Source organism: Sander lucioperca, chromosome 24 (assembly GCF_008315115.2).
Source record: "Sander lucioperca isolate FBNREF2018 chromosome 24, SLUC_FBN_1.2, whole genome shotgun sequence".
NCBI classification, from domain to species: Eukaryota; Metazoa; Chordata; class Actinopteri; order Perciformes; family Percidae; genus Sander; species Sander lucioperca.
In genome coordinates, this window is record NC_050196.1 from 6,673,679 (window position 1) to 6,693,781 (window position 20,103).

The 20,103-nt window shown below is 40.0% G+C and overlaps 2 protein-coding genes across 27 annotated transcripts in view; both read right to left on the bottom strand.

The window, feature by feature from the left end:
* Nucleotides 1-261: 261 nt before the first annotated feature.
* Nucleotides 262-14,340, bottom strand: LOC116044464. 3 transcript variants are annotated; one of them, XR_004896597.1, is made up of 15 exons: nucleotides 14,151-14,339; nucleotides 13,756-13,927; nucleotides 13,393-13,599; nucleotides 13,248-13,297; nucleotides 12,688-13,125; nucleotides 12,141-12,312; nucleotides 11,783-11,989; nucleotides 11,638-11,687; nucleotides 11,078-11,515; nucleotides 10,520-10,691; nucleotides 10,157-10,363; nucleotides 9,000-9,049; nucleotides 8,546-8,901; nucleotides 2,443-2,515; nucleotides 262-1,109 (listed from the first exon to the last, which is right to left on the bottom strand). XR_004896597.1 is itself a non-coding variant. In XM_031291670.2 (13 exons), exons 1-13 carry the CDS (start codon nucleotides 14,160-14,162, stop codon nucleotides 8,551-8,553), a joined length of 2,523 nt encoding a protein of 840 aa, XP_031147530.2. In that variant the 5' UTR covers nucleotides 14,163-14,340; the 3' UTR covers nucleotides 8,501-8,550. The 3 variants fall into 3 exon arrangements, 2 of the variants coding, with proteins under 2 accessions (XP_031147530.2, XP_035854504.1); XM_031291670.2 differs by lacking the exons at nucleotides 262-1,109; nucleotides 2,443-2,515 and having other exon boundaries at nucleotides 8,501-8,901; nucleotides 9,000-9,046; nucleotides 14,151-14,340; XM_035998611.1 differs by lacking the exons at nucleotides 262-1,109; nucleotides 2,443-2,515 and having other exon boundaries at nucleotides 8,501-8,901.
* Nucleotides 14,341-17,392: 3,052 nt separating this feature from the next.
* The window catches only part of LOC116044460 (protein unc-80 homolog), a 53,887-nt gene continuing 51,176 nt past the window's right edge, over nucleotides 17,393-20,103 (bottom strand). For all 24 annotated transcript variants that reach the window (XM_031291659.2, XM_031291655.2, XM_031291658.2 and 21 more), the window contains one exon: nucleotides 17,393-20,103. In XM_031291659.2, the coding sequence (XP_031147519.1) occupies nucleotides 19,591-20,103 (513 nt within the window). In that variant the 3' untranslated portion in view covers nucleotides 17,393-19,590.

Consider the following 20,103-nt stretch of genomic DNA (forward strand, 5'->3'; position numbering starts at 1 on the left):
TGTCACAAATTTGATGTGTCTTGCCCTAACAGGTGCAACAGAGCTAACTGGACGCTCAGGAAGATGTCAAGCAATCAGTTTATACACACCCACAGAGTCCTGGAAAGAGGTAGCCTGGATGACAGCCAAACTTAGCCCCGCCCACAACATTTGAGGTCGAGAAGTTCGGTCTGGACTTGATCCGTTGTGGAGCAACTATGCTCGAATCAGAGCTGTTTGGAGGGGGCGGGCTTTATTTGATTATGGACAGATGATCAACAGTAACGTAAATTAACCATTTCACCAAAGAGCGCTTGGATTGAATTAGTTTACAATAAAGTTGGCTGCAGCTGGAGAATTGAGATGTGTAGATTCCGCCATCGCGTCTGTTATAGAAGCTATCGACAGCGCGATCATTTTAAAAGAGGAACAGAGAACCGCGATCACGTATGTATACACATTGCCACAACCGTCCGCACGACACGGAAACTGCCGCCTCTGCCTTTGCTCTGTCAAAGCCTGCCTTTGACTTGCAGCTTCTGTGACGTCTGTCTCCGTTGCTCTGATTGGTTGTAGGTCTATCCAATTGAGTGGAGAGGCATTTTCTTTCCTGGTTCGGTTGAAACATGCACCATAATCATAGCCCAATGTATCAGACTCATATTCTGACAAGAATTTGAGTATGACGACGTCAGGCTAGAAAAGAGGTCTAATCAGCCAGAATACCTGAAAACACCTGTGTGGGTGTCCAAGGCCTTTAACTCATCATAATGTTACTATATACTATACTGATATACTACACTGTGACATTTGTTTACATTGTTAATGACATACTGAACTATGACTTTTAATGACTTATACCATACTGTTGTATTTATCAAATATATACTTTATTTTTTATGAGATATTTTGTAACATACTTCTACTACAACAACTAAAACTGGATACAGGTGCAACTACTACTACATGTACATATATGCCTACAATGACTACTACAACAAGAACAACAACTACAAATACTATAGCAACAACAGCTACTACAAAACCAACTACTAGAAGAACATCACTAAGAGTAGGACCAGACCAGTACAGTATGAAGAAACGTGGTCGTCCGAAAACTCTGCACTCATCTGGGGGAGAAAAGAAGAGAAGGACGACAGTTTATTGGATTATTCTGGTTCAATAAATGTGCGTCCATTTGTTTTTCTTAAGGAGGAATAAAAGGCACAGAGACACAAAGTAAAGCAACTTGTGCTGTGCCTGCCCATTGCACGCAGAGGTTTGTTAACAGTGGTTAAGTTAAAGAAGAAGAGTCCCATCATTAAGTATCCTAACTGCCCCTACTCCTGATGCATGACAGACAGCAAGATTTAGAGCTGGACAGACGGACATAAAAAACGGCAACAATCTGGTCGAATGGGGTTTAGACGCTCGCTGGAATCAGCGCTCAGCTCAAACATAGAGGTGGACTTCCCGAGTATTCGATTAATTCAAATAAATGTGAGTAAAGTACGTGAAGTATTTATTTGAGTAATTTATTTCCCCCTCAATCATCTTTGTATTGTGGATCTCCAAATTTAAGGTTGAGTCAGTTCGGTCCTGCCATATTTAAAGCAGGGCAAAGCAGCAACCTGTTAACTCGGTAGTACAAGGCGGCCACAGGACATTTTAACTGTAGTTTACTGGTCACTCATTGAATCCATACTCACGTTCAATATCTCAGCCTGGTACAATGCCCTCACCATCAAACACAAAAACCAAACTTGCATGAATAATAAATCAGGCCAGCAAGATAACAGGCTCCCCCCAAACCTCCCTAACAGAACTTCACACCCAGTCAGTAGTCAGGAAAGCCACTATAATCACACAAGATCCCACCCACCCCCTTCACCAATCCTTTCAGTTACTGCCATGAGGTCGATGCTACAGAGTCCCATTTGCAGGAAAAAACCTATACAAAAAATCCTTCATTCCCACTGCCATCACCACACTGAATAGCCATACAAAGACATCATCAAACAGCTCCATTCAGGCTTCTTTTCGCTCTTTTTGCACTCGTTTTTCTTATCTTATCATATCTTAGCATCAATGTCTCTGGGACTGATGTACTGCCACAGTCGTTAGGAGACATCGTATCATGCTGTGCTGCAGTCTGGACCATCAGGACAGAACAGCGATATTGACTGTTCAATCTATTGCTAACAAAATCCATCACATTAATTGACCCCATGCCTACTACTGTAGGTGACAAACAAACACTTCCCCACCGACCTAACACAACCGTGTTTGAGTCATTGTCTTTTTAAGCTTTTGCATGTTTTTGTTCCGATTTTCAGTTTCACAGACTTCTGCCAACACTCCGATATTTTAAGGTGAACATAATTTAGCTTGAGGTGCTCAAAGCATGGAAAAACAAAATACATTAAACACAGCAGCTGCAAAATACTGGAAAAAGTATCCTACCTCGGAGCTTCAGCACAGTTGGTCTGTAGAACGTTCTTCTTCTTCCCAGATGTCATCCATTGAGGCTGCATATCTACAAGTGTGTGACAAATAAAATCACCTATCTTAACATGCAAGACAGCTGACAGTTAAAGTAAAAATCATACAATAATGCACTTTTATAGAATGTATAGCTATATGTATAGTTTGCATTCGCACTGGAAAGTTGCATAATGTCCATGAATAAAATGACAAGGACAAAACAGAAATCTGAGTTGCATTCATTTCAAGTTTAAGCAGTACGAAATAAAAAATGTATGTATGCACTGATAAATTATCTTATGTTTTAAAATGGTTTTTGAAATATTTTTTTCTAACCTAAGTAAGTGAAAGATTTGGGCTTCAAATTAAAATAAAAAAAGTAAAATTTTATATTTTTTACTATTCATACATACATACATATTTTCTAATGAAGTAAGAAGAAGAAGCAGCATTCAGAGGGGGGAATGCTACTGAATGTCTTTAAAGGAAAAACCTAATGTAAATTATGTTGCTGGATAATAAAGTAATCAGGTAAAGATACAGCTCCAACTTCAGTAGCTCCTTGTGACAATTAAGAAATAATGTTGACCCTAATGGTGACTGTTTACTTTAAAAAAAAATACAGTGCTTCCTAGCACTAAATGACCTATGACATCAGGACGCGGAGTATGCCTACAATTACAGGAATAACAGTCTAACTTGGTGGCCAAAAATAATTATAAAAACAACAGATAGGATGAGAATAGTTGTAGCTTATAAATTGCTACAATCAGCCATTAATTTATATAAATAGTCAGTCACGAAATAAGTTGTCCCACCAGTGGTAGAAGATATTATTGAGGAGTGGATGTGACTAGTTCTGTTTTTTAGTTGTTTAGTTGTTTGTTTTTCATTTTTTTTATACTGTTTATTGATCCCCAGTGGGGAAATTCCAATTTTTACACTCCGTTTGTTAGAACACACTACACACAGGCCTGAAATACACACACATGCACAAATGGAGAGATGGCAGAGTGAGAGGGCTGCGACTGCTAGACAAGTACCCCGAGCGGTTGAAGGGGGGGGGGGGGGGTCCAGTGCCTTGCTCACGAGCACCTTGGCAGTGCCCAGGAGGTGAACTGGCACCTCTCCAGCTACCAGTCCACACTCCGTACTTTGGTCCGTATCTCTTCTATATGCCTAATTAGTGGGAATGCTGTTCAGCAGCATTCCAACTATTGTTATTCTGTTCTTTATTTATTCTGCTTATTTTTATTATTCCGTACGTTTTTTGGCTCTCCGTAACTTCAGCATACATTCAGCTATTAAAACCATTCAACTTTTAAAATGTTCAGCTCTTTCAGCTAATGATGGGACTTCTTCAACTTTTTTTCTACTATTTATACTTTTTAAAATATTCAGCTTTTTATGACGTTTTTTTAACATTGAAGTGAATGAGAGCATGCTTCAAATCCTTCAAATCTTCTTCCGCTCCCAAAATTTTCAGCTCCTTCATACTTTCACCTACAGACGCCAAACAAACTTTAAAATGTTCACAAAATATTCAGGTATTAAACTATTGCTTTTCAGTTTGATATCTTTTATAGTTTTTGTGAAAAAGCTGTTTAAGTTTAGTGATCATTTCAGGATTTTTCTGCGTTTCTATGGAGTGTGTATTGCGTGTCCTAGAGTGGATGATGTCATCGTTAGAGTGCAGAAGCTTAGGAATAAAATCTTTGTCCCCTCTCTATAAATTGCTCTCACGCCCACAATATCTACTTGTCATACACAATTTATACATCAAAACGTAGGTATTTTTGTCTAGTTTCAGACAGTGTGCTCACTTTTGCAATATGCCTTATACTGTTGGCTCGATGAGCTTCCAAATGACGACAGTTCCACATTTTCCTCCATCCACTGCCATATTAAAAGTCTTCCACATTTCCCAGCGAAACGCAGAGCGAACCACTTTTTTAAATCGCTGATATGCCCACATTTTTAAGTTTATCAACATAAATTTTACATCAATACGTTCACAAAGGTCTTGTGGTGCTCACGATTACATCATTTCACCGATAGAACTTATCGTTTTAGCAGTCTGAGGCTTTATTTGAGAGCTTGCTCTGTGTCTTTGAACAGCTCCAGTGTGGCCAGCTGACAGTTTCAGCAGGTGACACGGTCGTTAACCTGATTAAAGATCAAAGAGATCTCATCACAGACTTCAAAGGGTGTTTTCACTGGTCATACGTTACCATGACAACCCTTTCACAGACAGTTGACTTGAATACTACAGGCAGTAATATGAACATTAGTCTATATCTTTAGTGTTCCACTTCTGTCTGTCTCTGTCCGTCTGTCTGTCTGTTTGTTTCTCTGTCTGTCTCTCTCTTTCTCTCTCTCTTTCTGTCTATCTATTCAGACACACACACAGACACACACACACACGCACAAACACACACACACACACACACAAACACACACACTCACAAAAAAACACACACACAGACACACACACACACACACACACACACAAACACACAAACAGACACAAACACACAGACACACACACACAAACACGCACACAAAAAAAAACACAAAAACACACACACATACGCAGACACACACACAGACAGACACACACACAAACACACACACACACACAGACACACACACACACACACACACAGACAGACACACACACACACACACACACACAGACACAAACACACACACAGACACACGCACACAGACACATACACACACACACACACAGATACACACCAACACACATACGCAGACACACACACACACAGACACACACACAAACACACACACACACACACAAAAACACAGACACACACACACAAACAAACACACACACAGACACACACACACACGCACACACAAACGCAGACACACACACACACACAAACACACACACACACACACACACACACGCACACAGACACACACACACACGCACACAGACATACACACACCAAAACACATACGCAGACACACAAACAAACACACACAGACACACGCACACAGACACACACACAGACACACGCCCACAGACACACACAGACACACACACGTGCACACACACACATATACACACACACCAAAACACATACGCAGACACACAAACAAACACACACACAGACACACGCACACAGACACACACACAGACACACGCCCACAGACACACACAGACACACACACACACACGTGCACACACACACATATACACACACACAGACACATACGCACACACACACACAGCCACACATATATACACACACTGAGGTACATCAATCAATGTGTCCCTGAAGTAAACACTTAACCCATACTTGCTCCAAAGGTGTGTTACCACTGACATATATGCTATTGAAAGTTGATTCCTTTTCTCTTTTTTCCTCTCGTTTTATCTTTCCTCTCTTTTTCCTCTCTCTCTCTCTTTCTGCTTGTTTGTTCTATGCAACGGATATGGCTGATAATAAGTCTTCTTAGTCAATTCATTGAAACGTCCACTTTTGACAGTATTACAGTTTAGCTTCCAGCTTTTCTAAAATGTATTTTAGCTCTTCACTTGGTTAATGCAGTTTAGCTTCCAACTCTAACAATTTTCCTGATTTTTTAGCGTGTAGTGCATTTGAGCTTTAAGATTTTTCGTACTGTTTGTTTCATATTTCTGCATTTGTGAGTGATTATCGGTTAGAAAATGAACTCAGACCTCACAATGTTCTACGTGTTTTGTCATTATTCAACTTTTGAAGCCAACAGTTCAGTTTAGCATAAGCTTTTAACTTTTTAATGAAATTCATACGTATTAAAACGATTTCCACTTTTTCAACTATTCTCACTACTTCAACTTCTTCTTAATGATTTAAGCTATTCAACCAGTTTAGCTTTAGCAATTCAGCTATTCAGCATTCCCACGCATTTTCCGCAGGAAATGCATTTTCTAGTTTACGTATAGTTGCACAGCATGGGTATCTTCAGTTATTATGCCAACATGGCATGCTGTGTCATATGATGAATCCAGTAATCACATGAGTGAATTAGTTAGGCTACAGACCAAACAGAGGCCAATTTACGACCACGGTAGAAACCATTAATTTATCCAACAAAATTTTGTTAATCACTTTAAACAGTGATAAAAAAAATGATTTGCCATTTACTAGAATAATACCGCCTCCAAAAATAGCATAATATCGCTTAATAAGAGCAATTGAAGCAGTCTGTAATGTGAGGCGAAAGAATTATCCACAGAATCATGTATGAAGTCTGTAGAGTACATTATCAGACAGCAAGGGAAACAAGCGACGACCATCAGACCAGCGGCCATCATTAAGTCAGCCAGCAAGCGTTGTTTAAAAAGCTCAATTAGTTTCTCAAACTCTACATTCTAAGTTTAGTTTCTTTATTTTATTCCGAACAAAATATAGAAATACAATTTAAAAAAAAAAATATAAGTGTTATAAACAATATTTGCAATTATGTCCGAAAAGGAGCAGGACGAAGCAGAAGCTTGTTATATATTAGCTTCCCACCCCTTATTCAACTCTAAATAGTTTCTCTGTGTGTATATATGTGTGTGTATGTGTATATATATTTATTTTTTTTCTTCTTTTTTTACATTTTGCACCAAACAACCCATCACCTAAAAATCACCCATCCCAGTATAGTCAGTATAATAACCATGATAATAACCCACACTCACAATTCTTCATCCTCATACAGTATCCTTTTAAGAACTTTTTAATCTTTGTGAAATGTTTTAGCACAGTTATTTATCATATTGTCCTTTTTTTATTAAGCTCTGGGTAACTTGGTATTTTTAGTTCCATTTCTGATAATACTAGAATATTCCATAAATCTTTCATATTATTTTTTATTATCTATTACTTTTTATAGTATTTGTTCTTACATATCGTCATTATATTGGTTATCCTTATACTTTTTATATTTATTTTTGCTTCTGGGGTAGGGTATGCAGGTCTGGTGATTGTTGGATAGAAGCCCACATTGTATTGATGAAGTCTTTTGCCATTTCATGCTTTTTTTGGATGCAATAGGTCAAAGTTATAATCTCCAAATATGAACATAATCTTTTGCAATGTTTTTTGTGAACAGTTTTTCTATCCACTCCTTAAATATTTTGAGATTTGATCCAGGAGTTCTGTATATACAGCTCACATTTTTTTGTCCTTGCCTTACACATTTCTACTGTAATACATTTCAGCATGTCATCAACAGCTGCTGTCATGCTCTCTTCTTATCTTATAATTCAGTCTATATTGTCACACCTCCACTTCTATTCAGTTTTCATAGTTCCGTTCATCGCCATCAATCTTAAAATCCACACCTTTCGCAGTGTTGATTCAGGTCTCCTACATTGCTATGATGTTGACATGACATCATCATCATGACATGACAAGACATGTTTGTGGTTTTTATTTTATTTAGTCTTTCTTAGCTACTGGGGTGTATTCAATTACCTTATCGTTTGTCTCATTGGTATTTATCCAGCTCCTCCAGGTCCCTAATGACTAGAACTTTGGCTTGCACTGCCGTTCCATTCAGCTTGATGAATATTTTGCAGTCCACTAGTCTACTTCCTTCTAGAGAGTGGGGCTTTTCTAGCACTGTCAGGTGTTCATTTAAATACACATCCGTGCCCTTTAGCCGTCTTCCCTGTTTCAGCAGTTCCGTTATACGTTTCCTGTTGGCAAAACAGAAGTTGTTTCTCCGTGTCTTGTTTCTCAGCCACCCGGTTTTCCAGCAAGATAATCCACTTGTCCATCTCAATGTTTTGTGGCGCGGGGCTTTCACTTCCTCCATCAAGCTCATGATGGTCATCTGCCGTTGTCTAACAGCAGAAACCTCGATCAGCATGTCGATCAATCACTAAATATTGTGAACCTCCTAAGCCTCTGCGGGATGCTTTTTTGGTGGCATGGTGTCTCGTCAATAAAAAAAAAAAAAGTAAATTCAGCTAAGTTTAGAAAAAGATTGTGGTTTGGGTCAAAATTAGACACTGCCTCACTTCCACTTCCTTACATTAATTGTGTTTATAATCAGCTTATCATCAGTTTACAATTATCAGTTAACTTTCCTTTTCCTCCCAGGCCTGTTAGCACTCACTGGACTCGCACTTGATTTGGTGCCCTTTCCCCCAGGTTTTCTTCTGGACAGCCCATTCCTCTCATCAATGCATACAGCATCTTTCTTAGTCCTCTCATGATTTCTGTGTTTTCTGTAAATGTGCATCTTTAAATTTTTTCTTAGGAGCTGCACATTACAGTGAGGACACAGTACATTTGGCAGCTTTGCACGTGGCACTCTACAGGGAGGGTTGTCCAGACGAGGACTGAATAGCAAGGCGGAGTCTGGCGATGGGCCTTGGGGTGTCTCTGCTGGATCTCCTGGTCCTTGCATTTCACTATCATGTACCTGAGACTGACAGAGACACACACACACACACTTAATATGCACATGTGGAAAACACAGTTTTCATTACAAAACAGACACACACGCAAACATAAACTCACCGATACAGGCTGTTTGTCATTGCTGAGATGAGGTAGGTTCACAGATCCTGCTGCAGAGAATTAACAAACTGTCAAACAGACAACCACCTAACAGCATTACAGTTTTTTACGATTGCTAAATGACAGTGGGCACAACTGGAGTCACATGTGCTAAACTCTAACTACAGTGCGCAACCCCACATTCTAAACAGAATGGATTTCAGTCTGGTGCCTATCAAACACTGCTGATTGCAATTTTAGCTGAAAGCCTTAGCAGGTGTCTTGTTTTAGACTAGTTAGTAAGGGTGTGCAAAAAAAATCGATTCACATTCGTATCGCGATTCAAGCTCTACCGATTCACCAGCTCTACCCCTACTAGTTAGTGAACATATACGGTATTTATATAGAGGAAGCTCAGAAAGCCTTTTTTTGTATACAAACACCAAATAAGAAGGAAACAGTTATACATTGTACCGTTTGAGAGAAACAGGTAAAAGAGCAAAGATACCAACATGTCCAGGTAAGATGTCTGAGGTTATACACACAGCTATGAAAAGAAAATGTGAAAAACACTATATCTTTACCATAGTAAAACTGCATTCTTACTGTTTTTCAGAAAGTAATGCAGGTGAAAGCAATGGGAACACCTCAGTCATTTGTATTTAGAGATGATGCAGACATCCAATGTGATGAAGAAAACTTGCCGCATGATGCTGGAGAGAGGCAGGATTAGTCAAAATACTATATTGAAGCAAACTGCTGATTTCCATTACTTCTTGTTTACCTTACGTAAAAATTGGTATATTACATAAAATCTCTATCTTTTCTTTAAAGAAACTATTAAGGAGTGTGAAGTCACTTCAATTGTTCACACTGTAAAGATGAAAAGTTTGTAATGTGTGTATTGGTGTTTGACGCTAGTGTTTTTACTCTCTGTGTTCTGAGTGACAGTGTGTGTTATCTCAGTGAGGATTGTTCAGTGTTTGGCTGCACTGAGCCTGTTTTGAGATGTGTGTTGCTTGGAATGAGTTCTGCAGGAGATGTGAACTGTTTAGTTCAGGTGACTGTTGGTAATGCAGACTGTTGTTAGAGTTTTGCACATTGTTTAGCAATCGAAAAAAAAATGTTAATGAACACGGCCAATGCAGCTCCACAGAAAATGAAGAGCGATTTAATACCTTTGCAGTCCTCTGTCTGGGAAGTGATGTCCTTCTCTTTGCAGTCGGCATCAGCGTTTAACTGGGCGTCATGGAGACGTGGCCTACAGATCTGCAAATGCCTCAGGGTATCCTGCCTTTTTATTGTGGTCTTGAGGCAGAAAGGGCAGTGGAAGTGGCCACTGCTTCCACTCCTGCAGGCCTGGTGGCATTTTGTTATGAAGAAATCTATGAAGGGACAATCAGCATTTCGTATTTAATCTAGAAGATAAAGCGACTAGTATGTAAAGTTACTATTGGTAATCTTACTAAGTAGCAGTAGTTAGTTAGTTACAAACATACAAATGATAGTGACATAGCTCCAAGCTGGCTCAGGGAACTAACCTTCATGTTTAATGGCATTTTTTACATGCACCTCCATGTGCTGCAAAACCTTTGCCCTACACCGGGCCTTGTACATTGAAGTGGGGCAAAGGGGGCAATGAAAGTTGGTACAGCACACCGTGCACCGTGTCAGCTGCGGTCTGTTCTTTTTTTTTATTACACTGATGTGTACCTAAAGGAAAATCACAGAAAGAAACCATCAAAGTCTGCAACCATACATTGCTCTAGGTAACATCTCATCTGTAAATATTTCTAACCCACTTATATATAAAAGAAGTGTTTTCAATGCACATATTACCATAAGACATTTTTAGATATTTTTCTATTCTATTTATATTTAATGTGTATTTATTTTATTTGTCGTGTTGCATTTGAGCTGCTGGGACGAGGGAATTTCCCAGTGTGGGATCAATAAAGTCCATCTTATCTTATCTTAGCTAATATTTGCTGACAAACGTCAACGTTAAACGCTGACACAGTTTCATAAATGGTAAAGTCATTGCAGGTTTCATCAAATAAACAATATACTTATATGTATTTTTGACCCTCAGAACTTACCGTTGGATACGCCCGGGCATGAGATGGGGGGCTCAAGGCTGCAGTCATACCCAACTCGTCAATTTGGCACTCACTGGACTCGCACTTGATTTCATGCCCTTTCCCCCAGGTTTGTTTTTGGAGATGAAGTGGCAAAAGTGGTCCAAGAAACGACTTTTTCACAGCATCTTTGTCATCCCTCTCATCAACATCAGCATGGGAATTTGCAGTGATGTCTCCCACAGCTTTATCGGAGTGTTTTCTGTATAGGTGCTTCTTTAAATTTTTTCTTAGGAGCTGCACATTACAGTGAGGACAAAGAACATTTGGCAGCTTTGCACAGGGCACTCTGTAGGGAGGGTTGTCCAAGGGAGGACTGAATAGCAACACGGATTCTGGCGATGGGTCTTGGGGTCTCTCTGATGGATTTTCTGGTCCTTGCATTTCACTATCATGTACCTGAGAGAGAGACACACACACACAGACACACACACACACACACACACACACACACACACTTAATATGCACATGTGAAAAACACACACAAACACAGTTTCTTTATAAAGACACACATACTTACAGATACAGGCAGTTTTCCATTGCTGAGATGAGGTAGGTTCACAGATCCTGCTGCAGAGAATCAACAATCAAACTGACAATCAACTAACAGCAATAAATGAACACGGCCAATGCAGCTCCACAGAAAATGAAGAGCGATTTAATACCTTTGCAGTCCTCTGTCTGGGAATTGATGTCCTCCTCTTTACAGTCGGCATCAGCGTTTAACTGGGCGTCATGGAGACGTGGCCTACAGATCTGCAAATGCCTCAGGGTATCCTGCCTTTTTATTGTGGTCTTGAGGCAGAAAGGGCAGTGGAAGTGGCCACTGCTTCCACTCCTGCAGGCCTGGTGGCATTTTGTTATGAAGAAATCTATGAAGGGACAATCAGCATAATGTATTTAATCTAGAAGATAAAGCGACTAGTATGTAAAGTTATTATTGGTAATCTTACTAAGTAGCAGTAGTTAGTACAAACATACAAATGATAGTGACATAGCTCCAAGCTGATTAAGGGAACTAACCTTCATGTTTAATGGCATTTTTTACATGCACCTCCATGTGCCGCAAAACCTTTGCCCTACACCGGGGCTTGTACACTGAAGTGGGGCAAAGGGGGCAATGAAAGTTGGTACAGCACACCGTGCACCGTGTCAGCTGCGGTCTGTTCTTTTTTTTTATTACACTGATGTGTACCTAAAGGAAAATCACAGAAAGAAACCATCAAAGTCTGCAACCAAACATTGCTCTAGGTAACATCTCATCTGTAAATATTTCTAACCCACTTATATATAAAAGAAGTGTTTTCAATGCACATATTACCATAAGACATGTTTTGATATTTTCCTATTCTATTTAATGTGTATTTATTTAATTTGTCGTGTTGCATTTGAGCTGCTGGGACGAGGGAATTTCCCAGTGTGGGATCAATAAAGTCCATCTTATCTTAGCTAATATTTGCTGACAAACGTCAACGTTAAACGCTGACACAGTTTCATAAATGGTAAAGTCATTGCAGGTTTCATCAAATAAACAATATACTTATATGTATTTTTGACCCTCAGAACTTACCGTTGGATACGCCCGGGCATGAGATGGGGGGCTCAAGGCTGCAGTCATACCCAACTCGTCAATTTGGCACTCACTGGACTCGCACTTGATTTCATGCCCTTTCCCCCAGGTTTGTTTTTGGAGATGAAGTGGCAAAAGTGGTCCAAGAAACGACTTTTTCACAGCATCTTTGTCATCCCTCTCATCAACATCAGCATGGGAATTTGCAGTGATGTCTCCCACAGCTTTATCGGAGTGTTTTCTGTATAGGTGCTTCTTTAAATTTTTTCTTAGGAGCTGCACATTACAGTGAGGACAAAGAACATTTGGCAGCTTTGCACAGGGCACTCTGTAGGGAGGGTTGTCCAAGGGAGGACTGAATAGCAACACGGATTCTGGCAATGGGTCTTGGGGTCTCTCTGATGGATCTTCTGGTCCTTGCATTTCACTATCATGTACCTGAGAGAGACACACACACACACACACACACACACACACACACACACACACACACACACTTAATATGCACATGTGAAAAACACACACAAACACAGTTTCTTTATAAACACACACATACTTACAGATACAGGCAGTTTTCCATTGCTGAGATGAGGTAGGTTCACAGATCCTGCTGCAGAGAATCAACAATCAAACTGACAATCAACTAACAGCAATAAATGAACACGGCCAATGCAGCTCCACAGAAAATGAAGAGCGATTTAATACCTTTGCAGTCCTCTGTCTGGGAATTGAGGTCCTTCTCTTTACAGTCGGCATCAGCGTTTAACTGGGTGTCATGGAGACGTGGCCTACAGATCTGCAAATGCCTCAGGGTGTCCTGCCTTTTTATTGTGGTCTTGAGGCAGAAAGGGCAGTGGAAGTGGCCACTGCTTCCACTCCTGCAGGCCTGGTGGCATTTTGTTATGAAGAAATCTATGAAGGGACAATCAGCATTATGTATTTACCCTAGAAGATAAAGCGACTAGTATGTAAAGTTACTATTGGTAATCTTACTAAGTAGCAGTAGTTAGTTAATTACAAACATACAAATGATAGTGACATAGCTCCAAGCTGGCTCAGGGAACTAACCTTCATGTTGAATGGCATTGTTTACATGCACCTCCATGTGCTGCAAAACCTTTGCCCTACACCGGGCCTTGTACATTGAAGTGGGGCAAAGGGGGCAATGAAAGTTTGTACAGCACACCGTGCACCGTGTCAGCCGCGGTCTGTTATTTTTTTGAATTACACTGATGTGTACCTAAAGGAAAATCACAGAAAGAAACCATCAAAGTCTGCAACCAAACATTGCTCTAGGTAACGTTAACGTTAAACGCTGATGCAGTTTTAAATGGATAAGTCATCGCCGGTTTCATTAAACAGTCAATATACGTTAACATCAGTGACACGGCAATATAAAAGTATTTATTTTAAACGTGTAAACGTTTTTCAATTGATTGCAACAAACGCTCTTAGGAACTTACGTGTGACTCCATCTTGAAAATAAGTTTTTTTTTTTTTTAAATGGTAAATGCTAGATCAGATCTTCTCGACGTGTCGACGTAGTTAGGTTTGCGCATGAGGAGTGGGGATTGGTTAGGGTAAGAATAACAGGGTAAGCCAATCAAAGGCAGAATAAGGCAAAATAAGGCGGGCCACGAGGCACATCCTGTGACGTCGACACATCTAGCGGATCTGATCTAGCATCCACCAGTTTGGACTCTTCTTCTTTTTCTCTTGCTTTAATGGCGGATTGCAAACAACTTTTAGGTGCATACCGCCACCTACTGTACAGGAGTGTGTAACATCATGTCATTTTACCATTTCTCAAATTCTACTCATCAACCCTGTGTCTTTTAAAATTGTTATTAGTGCCTTAATTGCCCACCTAATGATTATTATCCCCTCTCCTTCTGATCCTATAATGCCCATCAGATTCCACTCCCCCCTTGCCTCCTGAACCTTATCTTTAAACACCCATCTTTTCACCTCATTCAATGCGCAGTAGGAATATGACATGTCCTTTAACACCACACTTTTCACTATTCTTTTTCCCCATTAAAACTAAGGTGCCATTCAGTCCTGTGTGATCCACTCGGAGTCTTGTCATTATAATTTCTTCCCGCACAGTCTTTTCCCCCTATAGTCTTGAACAGGACTTGGACCCCGACCTCCTGAGTGAAAGTCTTGTGTCCCAACCACCAACCCCATGCACATACATACATACTTAAGTACACACACACGTACATACTCACATGTTATGCATGTGTGCGCAGTGTGAAGTAAATATGTATGCACAAGTGAAGTATCCATGTATGACTTGCACATACATACATACTTCACTTGCGCATACATGGATACTTCACTTCCGCATACGTATATATACTTGACTTGCGCATACATATATAATTCACTTGCACATGCATACATAACGTGTATGTATGTATGTGTATGTGTGTGTTTGTGCTTAAGTATGTATGTATGTACAAGGGGTTGAAGGCACACATGAACACAGGAGGTCAGGGTTCAAGTCCCGTCCAAGACCATGGGTTAATTTGCTGACCTGGTGACCTATTTAGTGATTACTTAACTTTCGTAACAAACATACTTATTTCCCAACTTTGTGACGTTAACTTGAAGTTTCTACAACAAGGTGCCAATAACATGAAGAAGAAGTTGAGACAGGTGGAGGCAACATGCATTATGGCAGAAAAATAATGCAACTCTTAAGTCTCAGGAGTTATGAGCAAGCAAAGAAACAGCTTTACCTGAGCTGCAATATTGACTGCCATGACGGATTACCTCCTGAGTGAAAGTCCTATGTTTATGCATTAGTAATAAGGTCAGTAAAGTAATCAATAAATAAGTCACTAGGTCAGCAAATTTACCAATGGTCTTGGACAGGACTTGAACCTGGACTTGTGTGTTTATGTGCGCCACCATCCTCCCCAACCACCAACCTCGTACACCTACCTACATACTTAGGCACACACACACACACACACACACACATATATATGCACAAGTGAAGTATGTATGTATGCGCAAGTGAAGTATCCATGTATGCGCAAGTGAAGTATATATATATATATGCTCAAGTAAAGTATATATGTAAGCGCAAGTGCGCAAGTGAAGTATATATGTATGCGCAAGTGAAGTATGCATGTATGTGCAAGTGTTTAGTAACAGTATGTATGTGTAAGGAAAGTATTAAATTCTGACTTAGGCGGCTTCTCATATAAACCGGCCTAAGTGGCTTCTCATAATTTTGCCTCCACCTGTCTCAAACTCTTCATTTATGTTATTGGTGGTTGGTGTGCCACCTTGTTGTAGAAACTTCAAGTTAATGTCACAAAGTTGGAATAAATAAGTATGTTTGTTAAAAAAGTAAAGTTAGTAATAAATAAGTCACTCGGTCAGCAAATTGACGTATGGTATTGGACTGGATTTGATCCCTGACCTGCTGAGTGAAAATTCTATGTTTATGTGTTTTAACATCCTCCCCAACCACCAACCCCATGCACATACATACATACATACATCCATACATACTTAAACATATATACATACATACTCACGCATGTTATGCATGCATGTTCAAGTGAAATATATATGTATGCACAAGTGAAGTTTATATGTATGCGCAAGTAAAGTCTCCATGTATGCGTAAGTGAAGTCTCCATGTATGCGTAAGTGAAGTATATATACTGTATATGCACAAGTGAAATAAGTATGTGCAAATGAAGTATATACAGTCATGTGAAAAAATTAGGACACCCATGCTAAAGTTGACTAAAAAGAGGAATAAAAAAAATCATCTTTTGCAAATTGATCTTAATGCCTTAATTTAAAAAAATGAGGAAAAATCCAGTATTTAAGGACACAAACTTTCTTTGTGAATGAATATCGTATATTGTAAATAATAAATGTTCTTCCTTAAAATACAGGGGGCATAAGTAAGTACACCCCTATGTTAAATTCCCATAGAGGCAGGCAGATTTTTATTTTTAAAGGCCAGTTATTTCATGGATCCAGGATACTATGCATCCTGAAAAAGTTCCCTTGGCCTTTGGAATTAAAATAGCCCTCACCATACCTAGAGATTGACATGGGGTACTTTCTATAAAATCATCTCTCAATGCAAATCAAACCAGCTATTAGGCTAACTGAAATAAAACCATGCCAATCTCTAGGTATGGTGAAGGGTATGTGATGATGTGGGGCTATTTTAATTCCAAAGGCCAAGGGAACTTTATCAGGTTGCCATGTTTCACTGATGGCTTAATGCTGTATAACTTTCTTCCTCTGCTGTCTGCATCCCACTCTTGCGTCTCTCACTGATGATGCTGCAGCACTCCACCAAATGGCACCTGCTCGTCTACGCCATCCCAGCCTAAACTTGCCTTAGCTACCCTATCTGCCACCTCATTGCCCTCAACCCCATGTTCTGGAACCCATAGAAAGCCCACACTACATCTTTGCATCTCCAGTTTAGAAACCATCACAAGTAGGTAAGCATCAATCACAGTATCACTCACCACATATCCAGATGGACCAGATTATCAAACTGCCTTGGTGCTTATCTTGCAGAGCAAACCTGAGCTCTACTTCACATTACTGACAATAACATGGGGAATAACCGGTAAGTGTAACTTTATTAACAGTATGTGTAATTTTTGACTAGGTCTGACTTCCCCATGGTTAGAAATGTACAGAAAGCATAAAAAACCTTGTAAACAATATCCATTTATTTAGATATTCAAATCCAGAAATCTTCTGATATACTGTAGCTTTATTCTAACTTTGCACAAAGATGACATATTTTGACAGACACATTATATTTAAATGGAACAGTTCAATTGCCCTGACTAAAAACGTATTCGTACTTACTTATTAAAGACTTTTAAACCTTGAAATGTGTGGTTTAGTGTGCGTTTTATGGATTTGAGATAGGCCTGGATATGTTTTGCATTGTAAAAAATTAGATAATTTCTCAGCTTGACATGGATACAGAGGACAGAACAAGAAACATTTACTTACTGCATTTCATCTGTCGTAATGTTAGACACAGGGGAGGAATGTGTAGGCTACTTTTATTAAGGATACAATTTAAATATTTGCTGAATTAACTCCATTAAGACAACCTCCATAGAAGCTGCATTATTTCCTCTCTATTTCCCCTGTATAATATACATAATATAATGTATTCCGCTGTGTGTAACAGTACACAATCTGTCTGTGCCCAAATGAGTACAATACTTTTAGTGTGGCACTAAAAGTTAAAATAATGTTAAATACAGCACTGACATATAGCATAGATAAGCAGCCAATAACAAAACACTCACAGTGCATTGGTGTAAATTATGGCACATATTGATCCTGTATTATGTGATTTAACATCATTATTATTGATGAAAAGGGGAAAGCAGGATATAGTAGTAGATAACAGTGAGATTATTGGATATCCAGATCTTTTGTCACAACTTGCCCACAGTTATGCAACTACATGGTCTCCTTAAAAGTGGACATATAGGAGGTATGAGGTTATCGGCCGACACAGTGAACTCATTTAAACAGACAGACTTGTTTTTCTGTTAAGGCATGGAATGAGCAACGAGGTAACAGCTATCTACTGCGTGACTTCATCGCGGTTGCAATACAAGGAGTCTCGCTGCCCAATGGTTTTGAGCATAGCACAACATCACAGACGCAAAAAACAAACATTCCCAGCACTGCAACATCAGGACAAGTGACTGAGTCATTTTGTAAAAAATATTTTTTTCTTCTTCAGAATTGATTTTTTTTTAAGATGATAAACATACCAACAAGATAAAGATACCGTCTTTGGTCACAAATAAAATATTCTGCTGAGACACTGAGCAGCACAATACACACTTGTAACAGAGCTAACGGGATATATGTTTGACATTATGTTTATAATGAAAGCTGTCCGCTGTAGAAACAACCTAGGGTGAGACAATTTCCAGGACAGTGACAAAAACATCTAATTTCTTCCATATGATCACATAAAATGTTTAAAATACATATACTGTATTGTATATTTACCGTATATCACCTGCTTCATTTAAGGCCCTTATTTTACCCATAGCTTTAGAATGGCTCTTAATATACTGTTTATACAAGCTCTGCATTCTCTCTGCATTCCCTCCATTATAGCCTTTGCAACACTTTGTACAAGTTATAACATCTCCTTTCTTAATTTATATAGATCTCAGCAATATAGACATTCAAATCTACAGTATTAGAAGCATGACTTTGTTAAATATCTATCCTTTAAACACGTCTGATCTTTTATAATTGATTAGTAATTTAAAATTAAATAAAAAAATAAAACTTTTATCTCGGGATGGAATAGACAAGCACAGGGCGATTTAAAAATCCAGCATGAATTCACGTTTCTGTGATGAAGGAGACCAGTACTAAGGTAGATTGCTGCTAAAATATACATTCAACCCTCAGGGTATGTAGCCATAAGAACAGAGTATACTGACACTCGAAAGATCCAATAAGAGATCTACAGAGAGAGGGAGGAAGGGGAAACGGGTATGGTTTTGTACACTTTTGTCAAAACTAAACAACTACACTGATGAGAGAGCAGTTCAGTGTCAGGGAAATGCCGAGGGAAAATGGCTTTAGGATTCGGGGATACAGATGGAATAGAAATCATGTCGGTGAGTTATAGAAACACTCGAGGCAGGGTTCAACAGAAGAAGCCACACTTCTCTGTACATTCCTTTTCTTTTTAACTATGTACTTTTAGATTGTCAGTCAATAAAATCTAACATTTCACTTTTTCTGTTTTTGAAATGTATGCAGCACAGCCTCCCTGTTATCCGTACCCTGCAGGTATTTGTATGGCATTTGGCTTGGGCTACAGATACAAAAATATAGTCCCTCTCAATCTCAAACGTGGGACTCATCCAGGTCAAGATCCACAGGGGAGAGGGGTAGGGGCAACCGGCGTGGTGACCGCCGTGGTGACCGGCGGGGTGACCGGCGAGGCGAGGGAGGGGACAGCAGCGGGGTGAGGAGGGGATTCTCTGTGCCTTCATCCTCGCTGAGCTGCAGCAGGGTGTCGCTGCGTAGCAGTAGCGCAGTCGTGTCCTCGTCCCCGGGGCTTTCTCTGATCCTGGGCGGCCCCGCCGGTGGCGGCGGCAGTAGAGGGGCTGGTGGCAGAGGTGGAGGCAGCGGGGGGCCTGGGGCCGGCGCCGTGCCCAGCACCGGGAGTGGTGGAGGGAGAGGAGAGGAGGTGCGGGACAAGGGCAGAGGGGAGCAGGTTCGGGATAGGGGCAGCGGCGAGCAGGTTCGGGATGGGGGTGTTGGGGTGGAGGGGCGGGAGATGGAGGGAGGAGGGGAGAGACTGCTGCGGAGGCCCCACTGCTCTTTCTTCTCCTTGCCCCCTATAGCTGGAGAGAC

Coding starts and splice junctions, on each gene's coding strand:
- LOC116044464 (XM_035998611.1), bottom strand. Junction 11,990..12,140: donor AAATGCCATTAAACATGAAG/GTTAGTTCCCTT, acceptor GTCCCTTCATAG/ATTTCTTCATAACAAAATGC. Junction 8,902..8,999: donor ATGACAAACAGCCTGTATCG/GTGAGTTTATGT, acceptor TGTCAGTCTCAG/GTACATGATAGTGAAATGCA.